General features: G+C 61.1%; 1 protein-coding gene across 1 annotated transcript in view; it reads left to right on the top strand.

Annotated features, from left to right (window-relative positions):
* The window catches only part of LOC129068124 (ATP-binding cassette sub-family C member 12-like), a 40,202-nt gene extending 20,105 nt beyond the window's left edge, over positions 1–20,097 (top strand). Inside the window, exons 17-29 of the mRNA XM_054570237.1 lie at positions 1,824–1,913; positions 2,584–2,687; positions 4,517–4,714; positions 5,362–5,588; positions 6,235–6,372; positions 9,244–9,430; positions 13,624–13,713; positions 15,387–15,576; positions 15,992–16,151; positions 17,136–17,214; positions 18,176–18,289; positions 19,731–19,895; positions 20,005–20,097. Coding sequence (XP_054426212.1) covers positions 1,824–1,913; positions 2,584–2,687; positions 4,517–4,714; positions 5,362–5,588; positions 6,235–6,372; positions 9,244–9,430; positions 13,624–13,713; positions 15,387–15,576; positions 15,992–16,151; positions 17,136–17,214; positions 18,176–18,289; positions 19,731–19,895; positions 20,005–20,097 — 1,835 coding nt within the window. The remainder of the gene's footprint in view (positions 1–1,823; positions 1,914–2,583; positions 2,688–4,516; positions 4,715–5,361; positions 5,589–6,234; positions 6,373–9,243; positions 9,431–13,623; positions 13,714–15,386; positions 15,577–15,991; positions 16,152–17,135; positions 17,215–18,175; positions 18,290–19,730; positions 19,896–20,004) is intronic.
* The last annotated feature ends 2,337 nt before the right edge of the window (positions 20,098–22,434 follow it).

The raw sequence follows: 22,434 nt of genomic DNA, 5'->3' as shown, positions 1-22,434 counted from the left end.
GAGCCAGGCTGGTCCAGCGGCCTCCCTGTGTCCTCAGACCCTGTCTCTGTCCATCCGTCATCTCTTCAGCACGGTTGAGCACCCGCTCTGTGCCCGGCCCACGCTGGGCACTGAGAGAGGCCAGGGAGCAAGACCCTCCGTCTCTTTCCGCGGAGTGCCCACTGGGAGCTGGCTTTCTCAGCGAGAGCTCTCTTCCTCGATGATGTGTAGCTAAACCCCCCCGCCCCCGAGTCTCTGTCATCGGATCGCAGATGCCGTCTGTGTTGACATCACCATCACTGTGTGCACTCCTGTGCTTAGAAAGACAGACCTCTGCCAACTGCACAGAGAGGCGCCGGGCTGCGCGAGAGCGGGAGCTCGTCTGATTTCAGAGGCGTGAAAATGTGGGGGGCGGCGCGTCTCCTCATCCAGCGGGTGAGGCTTGGCAGCCGCAATGCGCTGGTGACAGAGGCGTGCGCGGTGGGGAAGGCGGCGTCTTCGCTGCTCCGGAGGCGGCCAGCGCTGCAGCGAGCTGCTGGCCCAGGGCCGCTCGGGGGGCCCCGGGGTCGGGGTCCTGCGCCGCTTTCACGCTCCCCCACCCCCTTCTCTGGAGAGCGAAGGGAAATCGTGGAATTAACACATCGGGGCCACAGGGAGGGCGCCGGTCAAAGGCAGAGCTGCCCGCCAGCCGGCCCGGCTCCGGAGCGGGCGGGAGCGCGGCAAAGGCGAGCGGTGGGCAGGCAGCAGTCCGGGCGGGACCTGGCACGGCCCCTCGCTCCGGGACGCCCGCCTGGGGGCTCCCTCGCGTCACAGTCCCAGGGGGAGGCACAGTGAGCCAGAGTCAGGCCGCCTGGTTTCACAGACGCCAGAAGGGAAAGGCTCCCAGTGGCGAGGGGCTGACGACGGCCACGCCCACAGAGGCGCCTTCGCGGTGCGGGGCCCTGCCTGCCCGGGGCGCACACAGCCCGGGGCCGGCGCCGCGTCCAGCTCTGTGCGTCCTCGCAGTTTACAGAAGCCGAGTAAAGTTAAGGATTCTGCTTTGGGGCTGGTGTTTTCCTGCCTCCTTGGAGGAGAGCCACTCTCAGTCCTGGGACGGCGTCAGGTTTCCATGGGAACGTGGTGGTCACTTTCCTTCCCCTTGAAAAATGGCGAGGACGTGGCACAGCCACATGGCGGGATCAGGAGTCCAGGCAGGGGCTGACCTAGGAGGACACCGGGGTGTCTTCTGTGTGGCGTGAGCTGCGAGAAGACAGGCAACTTCCTCCTCGCTCCCTTGTAGCAGACGCTGTGGGCGGCCCGCTCCCCTCTGTCTGGGGCCTCTCTCGGGCAGCAGCAGGGGCCGGGTCACAGGTCAAGCTGGAAGTGCTGGGAATTTGCCCACAGGGGCTGACGGAAGCTGGTGCCGCAAGATCCCAGATCCCTCGGATCCTGTGAGGAACCCTAGGCTCTGAGATCTGCTCTGGCCCGAATCCTCTTCGTGGGATTGAGACAAGGCTGGCGCAATGGGGCGCCTGTCACTGCTGCCTTCACGGGCTCCCCCGTTCCCCTTGGCTCCTGCCTAACCCCCAGCGTCTTAGCCTCATCTCGGCCCCCAGCTGCGGGAGAACTCAACCAGGCAATGCCTGTGTCCTCGGGGCTGAGCGCACAGTAGGTGCTTAGCAAATAGTTCCCGAAGGACCAAAAGCCGCTGCTGCCAGGGCCGCCGTGGGGACCAAACCAGACAACCAAGCTGTGCCGAGAACCTGGAAGCCCGGGGCGTGTGGCGTCGGGGGTGGTGGGGGGCCGCCCCCCGGGGACTCCGGCCCCCACGGGGGGAGCCGCAGGACTTGTGTCTGTGTCCACAGACTCTCTGCACCAGCTGGTCCAGACCAGAGCCCCCCGGGAAGGAACCGTGACCTGGAAGACGTATCACACGTACATTAAGGCGGCTGGAGGTTCGGTACTCAACAACGGCATGCTTTCACTTGCATTTAAAAACTAGACGTCCTCCTTGGACTGCTGGGCTCACATATGATTTCTTTGTCAACTGCTCTCTCTGGGCTGGGGCTGTTTGTCAATGCCTTTCATTTTGCCCCTGAAACTCCAAAGCCTGGCAACACAGCCCGGGTAACACGGGGTCGCCCTCCCCCCCGACGGAAGCTGCCGGGCTCCGTTGGCTGGAGTGGAGCGAGCGGCAGCGCAGCCCAGCCAGGTCCCCGCGTCCTCCCCTCTGCGTCTGCACCCGCCTCAGGGCAGCGTGCCGGTGTGGGGCGTGAGGCGCACCCCTGCAGTCTCCCCGTCTCCCCACGGCAAGGCTGGGCTTTAACCTCTTTGTTTCTAAAGAATGCCAAGTCCCTTCCCTTAGGGGGCGCACTGGCGGTTTCTCCAGAAGTTGACAACTCGGGTCTGTTTTCCAACCAGGTGGACAGGTGCCCCCAATGGGGTTCAGGGGCCCCGCACCCAGAAGCGGCCCATCAGCCTGGAAGGAGGTTCCCGGGGCTGGGGGGCCCTTTCCCCACAGGCTTTAAATTTCCCATTGGGGCCGGGCCCGAGGAAGCTAGGCCCGCTGCGCCCCCTCCCAGCCCCTGCACCCAGAACCTACCGGACCACGCCCTCCTCTCGCAGGCTACCTCCTCTCCCTCTTCACTGTGTCCCTCTTCCTCCTGATGATCGGCAGCTCCGCCTTCAGCAACTGGTGGCTGGGCTTCTGGTTAGACCAGCGCTCCCAGGTGAGTGTCCCTCGGGCCCTGGAGAGCGTTGAGAAATGGCTCACCGAGAGCCCTGCCCCGTCCGGCGCCACGAAGGGACCTCACGTGCCTCCCGGGACCCCGGCCCACGGAGCCGAGGCCCACGGCTCGCACCCCAGGACCCTGATCCTGAAACCCCCTCCCATTTTTCAAGACGAACGGGGCATCAGGGTGTTGTTTGCCACCGTCAGTCTTTAGAGGATAGGTCGCAGATGGTGCCAAGCAAACACAGATGGTCTGCGGGCCACGGTGCGCAGCACAGCGTCCCTTCCGCGGCCTCTGCTGTCAGGGGCTGGGGAGGCCGAACAGATCTGTGTCTTCCTGCCTCTGCGGGGGCACCGGCATCTTGCTGCGGACCTGCCGGGCACTGGAGGGCTCCGCCCTTCCCAGCTCTGCTCTCCCAAGCCCTGCCTGTGGGAACCAGGCATGCAAGAGCCGGCTGGCCCCTGGGCATGCCGTGGACCCCGGGGTGCCCCTCTCCCTCCCTCTCTCTCTCTCTCTCTCTCTCTCTCTCTCTCTCTCGGCCTCCCAGGGCTCTCGCTGGGCCAGGGTCCCTCTCAGGGGGGCGGGGGAGGGGACTGACGAGGCGGCTCCCCCCGGAGCAGCCAGGAAACTCACCCAGCTCTTGGCCACTGGAGCCCCAGGGAATGCTCTGGGGTTGCCTGCGCACCCTCCAAGGTTAAATTTTGGTACAGTTCTGTTGCTATGACAACTGAAGTGAGGAGGCACTGGGGAAACGTGGGCAGCGGAGAGGCGCTACAGCCCCCCTGGAGTCTGGCACGGCTTCCCGAGGCCCTTCCCAAGGGGGAAGCCAGTGGGCGGCTGCCCCATGCGGCAGGAGGGCCGCGTCGGCGAAGCGCGTGCGCCCCCACGCCCTGCGCGCTCTCGGAGAGCCCGGGGTTTCGGGCCGGGTGCAGCCAGCTCCCAGGCGGTGCCGCCGGCCAGCGGAGCAGGCAGCGGCCGGTGGCGGGCCCGTGCTGCCCGTGCCCCCGACACGGGGCCCCGCCGAAGGCCCTGCGAGGCCACCTCTCTCATCAGGGAGCACCCCAAGGATGCTCTGGCTTTTGTGGGTGTTCGCCCATCAGCCGCCAGCCACCTCGGGCGCGCGCTTCCGCTGCTGCTGTCATCAGCGGAACGGAGTTTAGAAGGAAGACACTTGTTTGCCCCCCAAAGGCAGTCTTGACTTTTAGCTCACGACTCGGAGAAAAATGGAGCGGCTGGTTTCCCAGGAGGAGGCGGCGGCGGCCTCTCTCCACAAACGCTGGCAAAAAAAAGCGTGTTCTCCCGGGGGGGCGCTGCCGCCCGAGGTCTCTTTGATTGCCCCAGGGCCCTGGGTTCACCAGGCCCCCTCCGGCCCCCCCGGGGCTCCAGGGCAGGGCCCCCGAGGAAAGGAAGGGGAGGGGCTTGGGGCCGCCCTGACACGCAGAGAGGCCAGTGTCTCCCCAGAGGCCTGCGGCTTCTGCCAGGCAGCTCGGCAGACGGGAGGCTCAGCCAGCCCCGTGGAGTCCTGGTCTCCTTTGCCCCATCGTCCTCCCGGCCGAGCATCCCCTCTGGTGCCCTGAGCTCAGCCGGCTTCCGGGACGGCTGCCCTGTGCCTGCCTGGTTTGTCTCCTTTGCCCCCTGGGATCACGGCGGCCCAGCAGGAGGGCCCAGGCAGCGCTCAGAGGCCCCCAAAGGGAACCGACTCGATTTTTACCACCTGGCTCGTCCTTAACAATAACAACCTCCTTCCAGTTTCTTCTTTCTGGAAAACCCCCACTCTCCCGGCTGTTGACCGACTCTCCCTGCTTTCTCCTCGCCCTTCCGCAAAGGCGACCTGCGGGCCTCAGGGCAACGAGAGCTCGTGCAAGCAGGACGCCGTGCTGGCGGGCACGGGGCTGCCTGTGTTCCCGTGGGTGTATGTGGGCAGCATGGTGTCCGTGCTGCTGTTTGGCATCGCCAAAGGGTTCACCTTCACCAAGACCACCCTGATGGCGTCCTCCTCGCTGCACGACCACACGTTCGACAAGGTACCGCCTGGGGGCCGCGTGCTCCGCCAGCCCGTCAGCCAGCGCGGCCGGTGGTGCGCCTATCGCCGCGGCACCCTGGGCACTGCATGGGCTCTGGGGCTGGGCCCCACGCCCGTGGGGCTTCCTGTCGAGTCTGGGGAGGGTCTCCCACTGTCTGCTGACCCACAGTGAAGGCAGACTCCAGGGAGCTGCTGCAGGGGGTGTTGTGGGCCCTGGGGCTGCGTGCGGGTGCTCACGGAGGCCCCCAGGGTGCTGCGCTGGGACAGGCGGGAGCGGCCAAGCGGGCGTCTCCTGCTCCCGGAGCCCTGAGCCCCTCGAGGGCCTCAGGAGGTGCTTTGGGACCCTCCACACCCGGGGCGAGCCCAGGGCCAGAGTACGCAGGCATGGTCCATATATAAGTGGGACTTAGCTTTTTATTGGCCTCAGGCACAAAATCCCTCTGTCCTCCAAAGGGACCCCAGGCTGCCCCCCGGGAGGGGAGGGAAGCTCCACACAGAGGCCAAACCCCATGTCCACTCTGATTCGCGGGGGCCCAGCACGGCCCCGGGAGGGAGGCCAGGCCTGTGCGCAGCCTCCCGGCCCCGCGGAGAGCCGGGCTTCCCCAGCCCCACGCGCGCCGCCCACGGGCCCTCCGGCTGTGCCTGCAGATTGTGCAGAGCCCCATGCGCTTCTTCGACGTGACTCCCAGCGGCAGGCTCATGAACCAGTTCTCCAAGGACATGGACGAGCTGGACGTGCGGCTGCCCTTCCACACAGAGAACTTCCTGCAGCAGCTCTTCATGGTGCTGTCCATCCTCGTGGTCCTGGGGGCCGTGTTCCCTGCCGTCCTGCTCGTCCTGGCCGGCCTGGCCGTCGGCTTCTGGGTGCTTCTACGGTAGGTCGACGCCACTTCAGGAAAGGAGCAGGCAAGACCCGCGCGGGTTTGGGTAACTCTGCACAAGGCCCAGGCCGCGCCCGAGGCTCGAGGCTCGAGTCCCGAGTCCCCAGGCTCGAGTCCTGAGTCCCCAAGCTCCGACATCCCAGGGGGCTGTGCCCAGTGAGGGGCTTGGTGTTGAGGTCAGCTCCGGAGACGTCGGCTCGAAGCTGCCTTTGGAAACACCCTCAGGAGACAGGCAGGCGACACCCCAGATCCGGATTCTCCCCCACAACCGGAAAAGACCCCCTTTCCTGTGGCTGGGCACCGAGAAGGGGCCGGCTCTATTTCAGGCTCCCCGTGGGAAAGGGTCTGGTCCTGCAGACTGGACTGACCTCGCAGGTGGCGAGCCACTCCTGCTTCCGGGAGCACCCAGAGCAGGACCACAGGGAGGAACGGTCCCACCGCTGAGACCCTCATTTACAGGACGCACCCCCAACACACCAGCCGGATGGCCCTCCTAGAGAAGGGCGGTGGGCCAACCCCCACCCCTAGTTCGATGCCACCCGTCGGACTTTACCCGTGTCTCGAGCGCACAGTCGGGTCTGCGTGTGCTGAGGGGAGCCCCCCGAGACCCCACCCGGCCACCCTCTTGATGCCCCCACAGCATTTTCCACCGAGGGATCCGGGAGCTCAAGACGGTGGAGAACATCAGCCGGGCCCCCTGGTTCTCGCACGTCACCTCGTCCATGCAGGGCCTGGGCGTCATCCACGCCTACGACGGGAAGGAGGACTGCATCAGCAAGTGAGTGCTGGCTGCGGCCCCGCCGCCCGCCTGCGCCCGAACAGGAGGCAGCGGCGACACACGGCTTCCCTGGGGCCGAGAAGGGAAGTCCGGGCTGGCGGGGACCAACCAGACAGGCTGGGGGAGGAGCCCCCTCAGACACTCGGGCCCCCGGCATCTGGGGCTCCCAAAGACGGGACCGCGCTCCGTGACAACCTGGGTGGGGGATTGGATCTATTTTCTTCTTTCGCACTAACAGCAACATGTGTTCAATTTAGGAAAACAAGTGACAACAGAAAACAGAAAAAAAAAACAAAAACAAAAACACTCACCCATAGGCCCCCAACCCAAATTCTATTAATATTTCCATATGCTTCCTTCCAGTCTTTTTTCTCTTTCTGAAATACTTATAACCACTTTGGTCCTGCTTTATTTTTAAATAGCATCTTTTATGCTTACCTATTCCTTGTCAAGATGATTTCTAAAGGTCAAATGACATTTTACTTAGTGGAGGGACCCGTTTCCGTCTTCGTAAAGTGTGGGGAGTAGATTAGAAAAGGTCCCTGGAGGCGGCCAGCCCCAAGCTTCTAAAAGACCATGCAGTATCATACGGTCTCCGGGTGCAATTGCAGTAGATTCACTGTGGGAACCGGGGGCCTCAGGCTCCAGGAGCTTCCCACCAAACATGTTCATCCCTCCTCAAGTCACAGTGGAACGGGGTCCTGGGGGCGGGGGCGGGGGTTCTGCTCCCTACTCAGGGACACAGCTGCTCTCCGTTGGGGCTTTCCCGTCTCAGGGGTCTTGGGGACTTCTCCCCGGTCCTCTGGGTCCAACTGGAAGATAAGGGGAGAGATCTGGTGGGCGGACCCACATGAAATTTTTACTGGCTCAACCCCAGTGAAGATGCTCGTCATTTTTGCCCTTTCATCGGCCAGGTTTCAGTCACGTGAGTTCCCTTCACCGCAAAGGAGGCTGGGAAATGTAGTCCACGGTATCCATAGGAGGCAAAGAAATTGGGGAGTCTATAGCAGTCTCTGCCACATAGATTTTCTTTGTTGTTGTGTTTTACTCATTTATTCATTCATCCAACATGCACAGAATGCCTTCTATGCTCTTCAGAAGATACTGGAGCGACGAGAGCTTTTTTTTTTTTAATTGTTTTTTTTTTAAATCTTTTCCTTCCTTAAAAACCTAACACACACTTGAAGTTTGCATCTAATCCCCCCTCTCTCTGCTCTTCCCTCCTCACCCCCACCCCCAATCTCAGGGTGGACTTGGCATCCTTGACTCTGGTTGTCATCGGCCAGTCCTGTTACCAACTAGTTTGACCTCAATGTCGTGTGCTAGCAGCCCTGTGTCACACGCCGGGCCTCCCAGTGTCTGTCTGTCCGCGGAGCAGAGCCAAGCGTGTCCCCCCCAGGCCTCCGGGGGGACCCCAGAGAGGGGCGGGGCCCTGCCTGCCGGGCGGGGCTGCCCCCTTTCAGTGCGTCCTTGCCTGTCACGGACGTGGCAGGGGGCTGGGGCTTCTGACACTATTGCCTGCGCCACCCGACAAAGGTGCTGAAGCATCAACAGGTTAGAGGTCAAATTCCACTGCGATCCCAGCCAGGGCTTCTGCACCGCCTAGCCAGCCTCACAGATAAGACCTTGAGTGACTTCAGAGTCACTGAATGCCGTCAGCTGAGTTACATGTAGGCTTCATAGCAGCACGATAGAACTCCACGGCGTTCGCCAGAATATTTTAATGAAGCTTTGAGGACAGGCTTTGGAGGAGGCGGGAAGGAGGTACAGCAGGGCCCGGCCCAGCCGGTTGGAGGGGCTTCCACTCAGAACCCTTCCCGTCGCTCGCTATGGGTTTGAACATCGAAAAGTTTCCATTTTTCCCAATAATTTCTACCCGTTGCTCCAAGTGGGTCAGGGGAAATGTCGGTGGCAGTTGACTCTGACGTCTCTTTTGGCTACGGGTTAGCTCAGGCTCAATCTGGAATGTATTCAAGACACAGACCTCCCCCCGCCCCCGCCCCGGCCCCCGTCCCAGAGGCCTGGCGCGGTCAGGCTGGGCCGCGAGCAGGGGTCCCGCAACAGGGGGGCCGTGTGCGGCGGGAAGCACCGCCTGGGTCTTTCAGGGAGCTTTGCCAGGCAGCCCCACGCCACGGTCCTTTGTCGTGGGGGCTCTCTGCCCCATGCCGAGCGATGGCGCAGCCAGACCACGGCCCAGATGGCACCTTCCCTCTGCTCCCAACTCTGGGAATGGCAGGAACGGGCAGGACCTGAGCCACGAACCCCTCTGTCGCTTCTGCCCTGTGTCCCTTCACGCAGCGGACACACAGTAGAGGCACAGCATGTGCCCGTCTTCTGAAAGAGAGCCCCAGCTTCAGAAGCAACGACCTCGAGGCCTCTTATTCGAATAAGAAGCCCTTATTCGGGGAGGGGATCCAATCAAGCACCTCTCTTCCCTCCTCTACCGCCCCAAATATTGATCACCCCTAAAGGCCGCCTCCTCCATAGCCCGGCCCCCCGTTCTTATAGATTAAGGTGCCAGTGGTCAATTCCACAAGGACTGTGGGGGTGGCTGACCCCAAGACAGGGATCCTTTGAAGGTAGAGCGTGAGGTACTCTCACCCCCTTCTGCTCTCAGCTGGGGTTCCAGGGGCCGGATCTGGGAAGGACAGCGAGGGCCCGCTCAGGACACGCTGTACTGCCACGTGGGATGGCTCAGAATACGTGCACACCACAGACGTCTGTGACGGCAGATTTTGGGCATGTGGGCATTTTTGTAAAAGTGCATGCGCCCTCGATTAAGAACGCCCCTTGCCTTGTGTCCCCGGTAGCCCTGGCCGCCCTGTGGACGCGCAGCTGACCCTCCTGTTCTGTCCCGTTTCCTAATCTCAGGTTTAAGACGCTCAATGATGAAAACTCCAGCCACCTCCTGTACTTCAACTGCGCTCTCAGGTGGTTTGCTCTGAGAATGGATATCCTCATGAACATCGTCACCTTCATTGTGGCCTTGTTGGTGACGCTGAGTTTCCCCGCCATCAGCGCTTCGTCCAAAGGCTTGTCATTGTCCTACATCATCCAGGTAACAGCCGGGGCGAGGCCAGGCATGAGGGAGGGTGGGCGTAATAGAAAACCCAGCTCGATGGGGCCTAAGTGGCAAAGAGGGCTCCGTGGTGTGCGTTGCCCCAGGGTCTGGCGGTGGTGTGGGCTGCGGGCGTGGCTGGGTCGCGGCCCCGGCTCTGTCCCCCTCCTGCGATGACTTTGGTCATGGCTGCGGTGACCAGCAGCTTCTGAGGGCTTCAGAAGGAAGAGAGCAAAAGGCGAGCGTTTCCGGCCCGCTGAACCGAAGCCCCAGGCTCCGTGCTCGTGCTGGGTTGATGTAGGCATCAGAGAGCACCTGCGTGGCTCGGTGGGAGCAGGGTCACTGGTTTAGGCCAAGAGGTGCAGTCAGGCCCTGTCCTACCCCCAAGTCACACAGCCGCCCCACCCGGGGAGAGGGAGAAGGCTGCTGGAGAGGCAGCCACGCTGTCCGTGGCCAGGAATCGCTAACTTCTCTTTTTTGGTTGCTTTGGTTTTTCCTTTTGAAAAAGAATAATAGTGAATCACACGCCATTGGCTATGTCTCCGGTACTGGGCTAACATAAATAAGTCATTTGTCCCCACGGTAGCCACATGGGAGAGGTTTTGCCACTTCCCTGCGTCCCGGGTGAGAGGCGCAGGGCAGAGAGACGTGCCCGGGATCGCGCGCTGGTCACGTGGGCGAGGCAGGACGTGAGCGCCGGGCCGGGTCCCACCTAGGCTCACTCTCCTGCCTCGACGGACACCCGTGTCTTCCTCTTGGGAAGCGTTGCCGCCGCCGCCCTTCTGCAGGGCGCTCGGCTGTCCCCGCGCGACGCACCCGAGCGTGGCCCTCTTTTTATTTGTTCTGTGCAAGACTCTGGGTTTATTTCACACCGAAGTCCACCTTCTCTTCAAGGTGGACAAATGTTTCCCTTTTCGCTTTTCTGCTCTTGGCAGCGTCCTCACCTCCCAGTCCCGTCGTCTCGTTCCGTGACTCCTGCTGGTGAATGCTGCGTTTCTTACACCAGCGGTTTCTCATTTCCCTTCTTTCCCCTCAGGTTTCTGTGTTCTTGTCTTTCTGCCTTTATTCTCGGAATTTTCTGTAGCGTTGCCATTCAGCCATTCTTTTGAAGTTCGACAGTCACATATTCATAAATTTAATTTCCAGACTCTGTCTCAGTGAGTTTTTAAAAGAATCATTTTTCAGTCGATGCCTCTCTACGTATTTAAATCCCTCTGAGCACATTACTTAGAGGCCCCTCCCTGTCTCCAGCCGTCCTCTCTCCTTTGTCTGCTATCAGTTTCTTCCAGGGTCAGTTCTTTCTTTTGTCTCCCGGGCTCCTGGCCTTCCGTGCCATCGGCCTTGTTTGTATGCGCTTTGGTCAGCTGGTGCCGAAGGCGGAGAACTCGGGTGGGGTGTCCGGGGCTTCCTCCGCCTTTGCCCGGGCCCTGAGGGGTCTCCCCCGACAGACACGGTGCCACTGTTGGGGCGTGAGTGGGTAAGGCTTCGCTGCTGCAGGGCAGCCGGGGAGCTAGATTTAAAGGGGTTTTATCTCGGGCGCTGTTCTGGGGGCCCCTCTGAGTCCCAGGCAGTTCACGCAGCTTCTTTAGAGAAGAGCGTGTGCGTGCGCGTGTGAGTACGCGTGTGCTGGCCCAGGGGTAGCGTGCCCATCTGGCTGCCCCGGGTCTGGAGGGACAAGCGGGGCTCGGAGCCGGTGGGTCCGAGAGGAGTTGTCGTGTGGAGACAGCCTGCTCCGCAGCCTCTTTGTGGCCCCTCCCTGCCCCGGGAGCCCCTCTGCGCTCTGCTAGCCCGAAGGCCCGCCAGGCCCGGCCCGACTGCTGCCGGCACGTTCAAAACGCTGCCCGCCGCTTCCCGACGCCCCGAAAGCCATCGCTCTCCTGCGATGACGTCTCTTCCCAACCGCCTTGCTGGTAAAGGCCTCTTCTTTTTGGATAATCTATCTGATATCGCTTTAATGGTGTTCTGGGAAGGAGGGGCAAAAATATATTTTTTGTCCCTGAGAAACATATAGGCAGGACTCTATCTCCAGTGGGAAAAGCGGATTTTCCTTGCTGCTGGGTGTGCGGCTTCCTGCCGCCGAGTCAAACACGAAACAGACGATATTGAACAGATTTTCTTACTCCAAGTGAAACAGCTCTGGCTCACGGAGGTCGCGCTTTTGGGGGTGCCGCCAACTTCCTGAGGCTGAGAACGGGCAGCCCCGTAAGTCGGGAAGAGCCAGCCCGCACGAGACCCCGGGGTCATGGAGCTGAGCTTCCTGGGAGAACACGCGGCCGAGTGACAGAGCGTCCCTCGGGAACGCAGCAGGCTCCCTCGTGGATGAGAGTTGGGGTCACTGCCCCGGAGCAGAAAGGGAATGGAATGGGACAGGGACCCCGACACGCTGGGGCCCATTCCAAACCCGCCGAGGGCGGCCCGAGGCCCTGAGGCGCGGATGCCCTTGAACTTCCCAAAGCCTGCCTATGCCGCCTCCCAGCGGGATGGAGCTCTGCTGCCTGCGGTCGGACCAGGAACCGCTGGCGCCTCCCCCGCCCGCTCTCTGGGCCCCCCTCTCCCAGGCCCTGCTGGGCCTTTCTGAAGCCACCTCCTGGCTGAGCTTCCTGGGGCCGCTGTGACACATGGGCAAAAAACTAGCAGCTTGAAACCGAGACGTTTATTCTCTCCCGGTTCCGGAGTCAGAGGTGCAAACTGAAGGCCCCCCCCATCCCCCGCCCCGCACCTGCCAAAGGCTCCCAGGAGGAGGCGTTCCTTCTGCCCCAGCTTCTGGTGGCTGCCGGCGCTGCTCCGCGCTCCTCGGCGGGCGCTGCGTCCCTCCCCGCTCTGCCCCCAGGTTCGCAGGTCCATGTCCTCTTTCTTGCGTCTCCTCTTCCATCTCTTGTGAGAAGACTTGTCATCGGATTTAGGCCCCACCTGGGTCGCCCAGGATGACCTCAAGTCCCCTGATTACACCCGCAAAGATCCTTTTCCCCAGTGAGGCAGCGTTTGCAGACCCCAGGCGTGTCGACGTAGACGTACCTCCTGGGGGACCGCCCTTCGCCCTGCCCCAGCACAGCCTTTTGCACCCATCTCTCAGGGTGGGCTTCTGGGGACGGCCTGGGCCTAAGGGGGGTGACCTTGCCGAGCCACCTGCCCAGTGGGCAGATGCGCTGGGTGGGTTTCTTCCACCTCTGATCCTCTGGGTGCCTCTCGGCTGTGGGTGGGGTGAAGCAGGGAGGGTGGAGCAGGACACCCCCACCCCCAGGGCGGGGCGGGGGGTGGGGACAGCCAAGGCGGTTACCCAGCAGCCCTGGGTGGAATCCCTGCTCACAGCTGCAGCCAAGATGGGGCGAGGGGTGGGGCGGCGGTGGCCAGGTGGTGCTGCGGCGGCTGACACTTGCCCGGGGGGAGTGCCAGGGAAAGCGCCTCACCATTTGTGTCTAAATACAAAGGAAGTGTTTACAGGCAAACACCCACCCAGAGGAGCCGCACTTCTGGGCGCTTGGCTGGGAAGGCAGGCCGGCTGTTGGCTGTTGGCGCGATCCTGCGCGAGCGGGGCGGGGCTGCGCTGGGCGCCCGAGGCCGGCCCGGCCCGGCCCGGCCCGGCCCGCCCCACGGCGGCGGCTGCTCCTCCTGTTACGATCCCCACAAGTATGAGCTCAGAAATTAGAGTTTGATCACACACTCTTTATTATTTGGCCAAGTTTTACCTGCGCAGGGGCCATCTTTCCCTCGAAAGGAAAAAGGCGCACCGCTGTAAGGGTACACGGGTTTTTATAAGCAGAGCAAGCAAGCAAGATACAAGGGCGAGAAGTGGCAGTTAGCAATAGGCAGCTTCTTTCTTTCTTTTTTTTTTTTTGCTGATTAGGTTCAAGGCTGTTACTGGGCCCCCTACTCTTTCTCTGGTCAGGATGTGTATCTGAGGCAAGGCTCAACCCTCGCCCTATGCCTCCTCCTCATTCTTGTCGACTCTGGCCCAGCTGCATGGGGGCTGCACCCTGATATGTTTTTCTTGGTATTTGTTTCTCCCTTATCCTCAGCTCCGACCCTGCTTTTTCTGGGCTATTTGTCTGAGTCAAGGCTCAGCCGTTGTCCTATCTTGTTACTAAGGGGGGGCTCTAATTCTTCCCTTCATCTTGGGGTATTGTTTGTTCTAGTTTCTTGTTTCGGCCCAGGCTTGACCTAGTGTTAAAGTTTGGCCCCTTCACCTCCCACAGCTCAGCGGGCTGCTCCAGGTGTGCGTGCGGACCGGCACGGAGACCCAGGCCAAGTTCACCTCCGTGGAGCTGCTCAGGGAATACATCTCGGTGAGCAACGTGCGCGCCCCCGCTCACCTCCGGCAGCGGCCGTGTGAAGGTGCGATGTTCTTACGCGTGAAAGGGACCGTTGTAAAAACTGAAGTCAGACCACGCCTCCCTTCTCAAAACCCATATTGACCATACAGTCTGAGGTGCCTGATGCTGAGAGAGAGGCTCCATTTAAAAACAATGTCCCCTGGGCTGTGTCTGCACACAGAGAAGAGAATTCGGTGGCTTACCTCGGTCTCTAAAAATTAATATTTGGTTGACTAAGAAGTGACTTAAAAAAAAAACAACCTAGTCTAACTTTTCTGTAAGAGCTTTTCTGTTCGCCTCACCAACCCTGCTCCTCTTTGACAGGAGTCCAGCGGCTGTAAGCACCCGCTTTGAAAGGCCTGTGAGTCGCATTTGGCCCCTTTACAAATTTAACCCAACGCTTTGAAACATTTAGAACTGCGTTTTAAAATTTAATCACTTACATTTCCTTTGTAAGTGCCCTGATTATCTGATTTAACAAACAAACCCTCCCGAGGCCACAGAAATCTAAGGAATAGAAGTTTATGTATAAATAAAGCCTCATGCAGCTCACTTATAAATACAGTGGGTTTGACTCTGCCTCACAATCCCAACGCTGTATACAAACAAGAAGCTTTTAACTTAAAATCCTGTTTCAATAAGTTATTCAGTTACGATATTAAATTAGACTCACATGTCCGAATATTATGAAATCTTAACACGCCAAATACGCAGATTCCTTAAGCTAAAAAATATTATTGTTACAATTTTGCTTCTCTGAAACACTTTTCTTGTGAAATGCAAATTTTCCGTGGGTTAAACATACTGTCTGGAAATACAGTCATTTTCTTGGCTGGCGGTGGCTGCGTATCCACCACCAGAGGTGGGGGCTGGTCGGCCACACGAAGGGGCGCACGGGAGCCCTGTTCCTCGTCGCTCACAGGGACTTCAGAGGAGGGGCTGGTCCTGTAACAGGACCTGCCGCTGGGTTGCTCTGTCCTTCCTGGGACTTGGCACTTCATGGGCTCCTTGGGAAGCTAGATGTCCTTCCCGGGGACTCTGACGCCGACGCCCTGTGCTCCTGTCATCTTCCTGCTTCCAACACGGGGCTCCCGCAGATACCGCCACTGTGTCTGGACGAATCCTGCGACCCTCAAGGCTTGGTCTCCATGTGCCACACAGCTCCCAGGCCATGAGGTTGCACAGCTGAGGTTTGCCCAGGCCGCGAGGCCCCCTGGGAGTTGTCCCTTGTAGTCACCCTTGCCTGATGTTTCTTTCCATTCCTCCACGTTTGTTCTGGCCCCAGGGCCTTTGCACGAGCCACCCACTCAGCTCAGGGGACTCTGGACTCAACTCGCCTCGTGTCTCTGCTCGGACGTCCCATCCGCACGGTGCCCACCTCCACCCTTGCGCTACTTTTACTCCTCTTACCCCTTGGGACACACGGTCTATAGGCTGTTGCAACCCTCTGTTTCTTGTCTTCATATCCGAGGTCTTTTCTTCTTCAACATCAGGCCTTTCCGCCGGAGGGTGAGTCTCCCGCATGCGGGCTCCTACCTGGTCCAGGCCTCTGCAAACGCTCTCGCCCTAGACCTGCAGGGGTGAGAACACGAAACAAACAGAAAAGCCAACGAGCACGCCCCCCTCTCCGGTCATTCGCTTTTCAGACCTGTGTCCCGGAGAGCGCGCAGCCCCTCCAGGTGGGGACCTGCCCCCAGGACTGGCCCAGCCAGGGGGAGATAACATTCAGAGACTATCGGATGCGATACAGAGACAGCGCCCCCCTTGTCCTCGACGGGCTGAACCTGAACATCCGGAGCGGGCAGACAGTCGGGATTGTCGGAAGGACCGGTTCCGGTGAGGATGCGCCCTGACGGTGTTTCTCCCGGGTTGTTTTCTTGGGGTGTCCGCTGGATCCGCCTGTGGGGGTGGGGGACAGGGTGCACGTGTGTGTGCGGCCGGCCGGCTGTTTTTCCCTCAAACCTTTTTACTGTGAATTAGAATTTCAAGTTGAACGGGTGGTGGAGTTGGGAACAGTTCTGGTTAAATGAGAACCGTTCTGGTGAAACGAGACCCAGAGAAGGCGCCGTGTGTGAGCAGCCACCGCGGGGAGCGGCGCGGTGACCCCATGAGGGCGGCTGATGTCCGGCTCGGGGCGGGGTCTCTGCCATCCTCGCAGAGCTGGAGCCGCTTTCGCCGCGTCAGGAATCTCTTGGTGACCTCCCGGTGCTTGGATATGATGTTAGACTCATGCCCCTTTCGCTGTCCCCAGGAAAGTCGTCTCTGGGAGTGGCCTTGTTCCGTCTGGTGGAGCCTGCCGGCGGCGCCATCCTCATCGACCAGGTGGACATCTCCACGGTCGGCTTGGAGGACCTCCGGACCAGGCTGACTGTGATCCCCCAGGACCCTGTCCTGTTTGTAGGTACAGTAAGGTAGCTGCTTGCGATCGCCGGCATTCCTGTTTTTGGATAGTGACATCAGACCGACCGGGGACTTTGAGAAGCGCCCACGGCGTGGCCGGCCAGGGCTGCTCTCCCGGGGGACGCGGCGGCCGAGGGGCTGCTACCTGTCCCCCAGCAAGACCGCGGGGGCCGCCGAGAACTAGGGCCCCGAACGCCACGCGTGGCTTAGAGACTCCATGGCTAGGACGCACGGTGCTTGTACGTCAGCGGACAGATGTCTGGGCTGGCCCTGGGTGACGCCTGCGTCTCGGCATCCTGCCAGGTTTAGCGACAGCCATTCTCAGGAGCACCCCCGCTTCTGAGACTGTGCCGTACAACCCGGCGTAGGCGCCTGTCTGCCGAGGGGCGCGTCGGAGCGGGCGTTCGGCTACAAGGGCAGTGGGGTTGCCGCTTCCACAGGGCCGGGGACCCCACGCCCAGGCTCCAGGCGGAAGCTGGTTTCTCACTTGGCCCAGGGAACGGCTGAGCCTCTTCCCAGAGGGTCGTGAGGCGGGGGCCGCGTTTAGTGTTGTACGAAAACATTCCGTGTGCACACTCACATCCCACGAACGAGCCACTTGCCCTCGGGAGCACCGGGAGCTGCAGACGCGGCCTCTGAAGGCAGAGTGAATGCGATGGCCTGTCGCGTTCTCCCTGTCCCCTCCTCTCTGCCACGAATGTGCAGAAGGTTGAAGCCATTCAGCCGCCTGTGGCCACTGGGAGGACCAGCGAGTCCCCCTGAGCTCCTGGCTCAGTGCTGCGTCTGGGCAGCCCTTCCCACGGCCCCCTGGGCGGCCTCCGCGCCACCACGGGGTTGCGGTCCTTGGTCCCTGGGCCGGAGGTTGGTAATTCACAGGTCGCTGTCCTGGGCTGAGGAAGCACCGCCCAGGGGAGCCGCTGGGCCCTGGCCACGGCCTGCTCCCCCCGCCCCCTCGCCCGCAGCCTTCCAGCTCCCCCTGCTTCCCTTCGTTGCAGGTACAACCTGGATCCCTTTGAGAGGCACACGGACGAGATGCTCTGGCAGGTTCTGGAAAGAACGTTCATGAAAGACACAGTAGGTCCCGGGCCGCTGTCCGGATGGGTCTGTTTGGCAGCCGAGCCCAGGCGCCTGGCCCAGGCCCGCGTTCGACAGGCACGGGGCCAGCACCGGGCCGGGTTTTCCTGTTGGCCCCAGACACGTCAGAAGACACAATCCTTGCTTCCTTGTTATGGTTTTTAAAAAGCAATAGATCGGGTTTACTAGGTCTCCGCAGCGACTCAGCCAGGACCTCCATACCTATCACCCCACCTGGTCCTGACCCTCTGAGGTTCTGCACCTGCCTCCTTCGTTCGAGACACAGAAATTTATACTCGGGAGTGGCAGGTGCGGGTATAGTGAAGGGCGGGGTGGAGACGCGAACCCACGTCCACATGACGGAGGGCCAGCAAGTGCCCCACTGCTCTGCCAGGAGCCTCGGTTGCCTCTGGGAACCCTAAGCCCCAGGGAGGCGAGGGGCGCGGCGCGCCCCAGCACCGGCAGGCGGGCTGGTCTGAGGGCCCCTGTGCTATGCAGGCGGCTGGGCCCCACAGGGCATCCTTTCCCCCCGGACTCGGGTCCAAGCTGAGCGCGTCCCTGAGCCGCTTCGACTTGTCCTGCGGGATAACCAGACCCCGTCTTACCTCTCTTGATGACCCAGAAGCCGCCCCACCCCGCCTCTCCTCTGTCCGTGGGACGGGGCCCTGGAAGCCACGGGTTCTTGTGCTCCTCCAGACCCCGCTGCACGTCGTTTGTCTTCTTTAGGCGCGGTGTCGATGGGGTGAACGCAAACGCTGCGGTTTTGCATTATTAACGTCTGCCTCCTCCCCGGTCTTTCCCTGGTGCCTGTCGCAGCGCTGGAGTGATTGTTGTTTTGCACTTCCTTTCCCTCAGTAAAATCAAGCAGTTGATGAAGGCGAGAGGAGAGGCCGGTCCACGCAGATGACGCAGGGCCGGTTTACAGATCAGCGGGATAAACGCGGCGTTCTCTGTTTTATAGATAATGAAATTCCCGGAGAAATTAGAGGCAGAAGTCACAGAAAACGGAGAAAACTTCTCGGTAGGGGAACGGCAGCTGCTTTGTATGGCCCGAGCACTCCTCCGTAATTCAAAAGTAAGGAAACAGCATGCAAAACGCATCGGTCGATTTCCCCGCAGCACCGCTCAATGCAGGGGGGGGGGGGGGGGGAGAGTAGAGACAAGCTTTTGTCTTCCAGCAAAGAGAGAGCAATTGAGCCGCTTAAAAACCAATCACTTTTTCTTAAGACAAAGTTGTGAGAGGTGAAAATTGAATCATCGCAAGCCATTTCCAGCCAGACCGCCTACCTCGCCCAGGGCTCTCCCTGGGGGTTCTTGGTTGGGTATTCTCTGTCCTCCTGAGGGGTCTCTGTCTGAGAAACCTCCCTCTCGACGTCTCCGCTTTGTCCCTGAACGGTTCTGAGGCCTGAGGAAGAGTCCCCGGGCCACTCAAGAATGCCAGGATTTGACACTCGAGAATGGTCAAAGGTGTGCCCACCATTCTGAGCAACTTGGACATCCTTACGTACCAGCTCCTGGGGAGGGGCTGCTGGGGCTGCGGGAAGCCCGCTCCCTGGACCCCAACCGAAGGGCTGCCCCTCGTGTGTGTCCTGCAGATGAGCTGACGGCCGAGAGGGGCCGGCCCCCGCTTAGTGCTGAATGGCCTTCTGTGTTGTGGTTGCGTTTCATGCTCTCAACGAGGTGTAACCCCCTTCACCCACAAGGAGACAAATGGCGCCTTGGGGAAGTTAAGCAATTCAGCCAAAGTGAGGCAAGCGGAGCGCGGGGCTCAGGCCCTCTGACCGGCAGGCGGGCACTGCAGCGCGCGGAGCAACGGCCCGGAAGCCCTGGCTGTGCTGCCCTTCCTGGGCTAGGGCTTTGCGGACGCGGTTCGGTCAAGGGTTTTGAGATGCGGAGGTTGTGCTGGAGCGGCTGGGTGGGCCCAGGTGTTTAGAAGAGACAGGCCGGAGGGCCAGAAGGGAAAGGAGACTTGACCGTGGGGGTGGAGGTCAGAGGGCTGCCGAGGGGGCGGGCGGCGTCTAGGAGCCGGACGAGGCGCGGAAGGAGCACAGCCCGGAGCTCCCCTTGACTGGGGGGCTCCTGGCCCCCTGAACTGGGAGGCCATCCATTCGTGTCATGTTAAACCTCCGCGTTGTGGGAAGGTGTCACGGCGGCAGCACAGAGCGGGCGTAAGCGGCATTACCACGCCGCACGCTGCCGCGCAGTAGGTAGCTAACCCTGGGCGCGTCTTCCCCTGAGTCTGCAGGGTTAGCGCCAACCGCTTTCTTTGAAACAGGAGTAGCGGCGGTACAGCCAGGCATTCCCCGGCCAGTCCCTCTGAGGAGGCGCAGGCGGTGTGGGGCGACGCTTATTTTGCCATGGTTTTTCTAACGTTTTGAGATGGATGTCTGGCTCATTACTTTTCAGCCCTTCTCCTTAAAAAGAGAGAGAGAAAATAGAGAGAGCCGAGACTATCCCTTTCCTTTCAGGAGCATCTTTGGCCCAGTGTGACGTTTCCAACGTTTCTTCCTCGCCAGATCATCCTCCTCGACGAGGCCACGGCCTCCATGGACTCCAAGACCGACAGCCTCGTCCAGTGCACCGTCAAGGACGCCTTCGCGGGCTGCACGGTGCTGACCATCGCCCACCGCCTCAACACCGTCCTCAACTGCGACCTCGTCCTGGTCATGGACGGCGGGAAGGTACAGGGAGCTGCTGGCGTCACCACCTTCGATGGTCTTGGCCCGGGGCGGGGCGAGGGGCGGCGCGGCTATTTGCAGGCAGCGGCAGCTCTCCCCCTCGGACCCGCAGGTGGTCGAGTTTGACAGGCCCGAAGTCCTTGCTGAGAACCCAGATTCTGCGTTTGCGACGTTGCTAGCAGCAGAAAACAAAGTCCGACTGTGAAGGCCCCTGTGGGGGCCGCATCAGCTGGTTTTGGAGGAGAAGGAGGAGGAGGAGGAGCCTGTAGGAGGAGGGCTGTCACCCCCCACAGGCGGCCTGGTCCCCGACCCCCACCCCTGGCGCCCGGGCTGAGCTGGGCAGAGGCGGCTTCCCCTGCCTCCCTCGCCTGGCCCGCGCCCCCGGACCTCGCTGGAGGGCTCGAGGCTGGTTCTGCGTGGCGAACAGACGCAGACAAAGCCACCAAACTGCCCTCGCCTCCCGAAACCCCGCGGGTCCCTCCCGTGTCCTTGCCAGCGCCACGTGCAGCCCTGAAAAATAGTACCTTCGGTTAAAAACCGGTCAGTGTAACCAGAATGGGCAAATTCCCAGGATGGAGTTTGCCGAGCTTTCCTGCTTTGCTGTCAGAAGGGGAAGGAGCTGAGTCTTCTTCACGTGCACCTTCGGTTCAAGTGCATCTTGAGTGCAATAAGCAGGACCTACATGGACTCGCAGCACAAAAAACGGATGACAGAATTTGGCGAGAAAACTTTAAAAAAAAAAATCACATTGCAGGTTCCAGTGGACCTATTCAAATAACTAGGAGGGTGAAATGTTGGCGTTTCTCTATAAATGACATTTTTATATCCTCTCTGTTGGTCATTAAAATGTAGCAGGAAATTTAACTACCTCGAAATGTCGTCTCGCGATTGTCTTTACCGAAGGCGCCCTCGGTCCTGAGCTGTTGCTGCGGCCGGAGCCTGCTGCTTTCTCCACGGGCGCCACCGTGGAGCCTGCCGCGCGTCTCGCATGCGAAGCTCTTCCCACACCAGGGTTCGCTGTGACAGGGGCAGCGAAGGCGTGTTCCCGGGGCCCAGGACTGAGAGCTGCTCATTCACAGCGACACTGTGGGGAAAAATAAGGAAACGTGAGGGGCTCTTGTGAGGTGCTTGCCCAGGGCCCTGCCGCCGCCCGGCTGTCCCTCGCCCTCGGGACTGGAGGCCCCGGCGGGCGAGCGCTGGAGGAGGCACAGGGCAGTGATGCGGTGACGGCCAGCAAAGCTTCGAGTCCACGTCTCCGGCCCCTCCTGCTCTCAGGCCTGGTCCCACACTCCTCCAGCCCTTGCAAATAGGGCGGCAGGGGCTGGGCGCGCGTGCGCCCTCACGAGTCGCAGGGACGCAGGCCCCGGGGGGACTCGCTCAAACACCGGCTGGCGCCCCGGGAGGCCCCACCCCTGTCTCCCCCCAAGTCCTGACACTGAGGGATATTTTCTTCCCCTCCCCTCCCTGCTGCCTGAGGTCAGGGGGCCACTGCAAGATGGCACCGATTTTATTTTTCCTCTTCAAGGAAACAGGTTTGAAAGTGCCCAGAGTTGGTGGCTAAAATGTCACATGCCCTTTGCTAGGAGGTGGGATGGCCTTGGCCAGAACAGCAGGGGTTAGGTGAACGGAAAAGGACACAGGTCACCCGGGGTCTGATGGACAGATGGACAGATCAAAGGGATCCCTCTCCTGTGTGTCTGGGGCGGGGGACCCCTGGGTGAGCCTCCAGCGGGCACCAAAGTCTCCGCAGATGTGCCCCCTTCCACGGAGAGGGTCTGCCTGACCTCCTGCGGAGAATCTCCCCCCAACCCCCCCCGCCCCCCCGCCGCCCCTGCCCCCCGTGGGACCAGCAGCAAAGGGCAGGCCCAGGGCTCTTCCGCAGCTTCTGCACAAAGCATGGGGGGCGGGGCGGGGGAGGGGGCTGGCTTTCGCCCTCAGCTCCGGGACCTCGGGCACCCTGGGCCTCACACACCTGGCAACACCCCTCCCCGACACCTAAACATCGCGGCCATTGTTTTACATTTCTTTAAAAACCTTTTTATTATGTTAAAGTCCTATTTGCTATTTGCCCCACTTACTCACACTGCCATGCTCCCTGGACCTCCGCCCAGCGCCAGGCCTCTGCCACGGTCCCAAGGGGAGCTCTGTGCCCCCAGCAGCCTGTGTCCCCACGCAGCCCCCACCCTGCCCGGTGCCCTGCATCCACCCTCCTGTTTCCAGGACCTGATGGCTCCACGCCCCTTGCGTAAGCGGAATCACAGAGCCGTGTGTGACTGGGCCGGGCGTCTGGGCACGCTGTCCCCAGGGATGCTTGGCCCGGCCTCCCTTGTCCAGGCCGCCCCAGTCAGGGCGCAGCGGTCCTCCCTGCGGTTCCATTTGTGCCTGACGCTCAGTGAGACCGAGCATCTCTCCTGTGACGGCTGGCCTTGTATTTCTTTCAAGGAGACAAGTGCCCGGCGTGGAAGAACCTTAACAGAGAAGATGCGGTTCTGCCGTCTTGCCGAGTTCCTTCTCTCATGCGGCGTCTTGCGCGGGAACGTTC

The sequence above is a fragment of the Pteronotus mesoamericanus genome, unplaced genomic scaffold (genome assembly GCF_021234165.1).
Source record: "Pteronotus mesoamericanus isolate MK-2021 breed Mesoamerican mustached bat unplaced genomic scaffold, CSHL_Meso_final contig_202, whole genome shotgun sequence".
Classification (NCBI taxonomy): domain Eukaryota; kingdom Metazoa; phylum Chordata; class Mammalia; order Chiroptera; family Mormoopidae; genus Pteronotus; species Pteronotus mesoamericanus.
The sequence above is the reverse complement of the archived record's forward strand: the minus strand, read 5'-3'. Positions and strand labels throughout refer to the sequence as shown.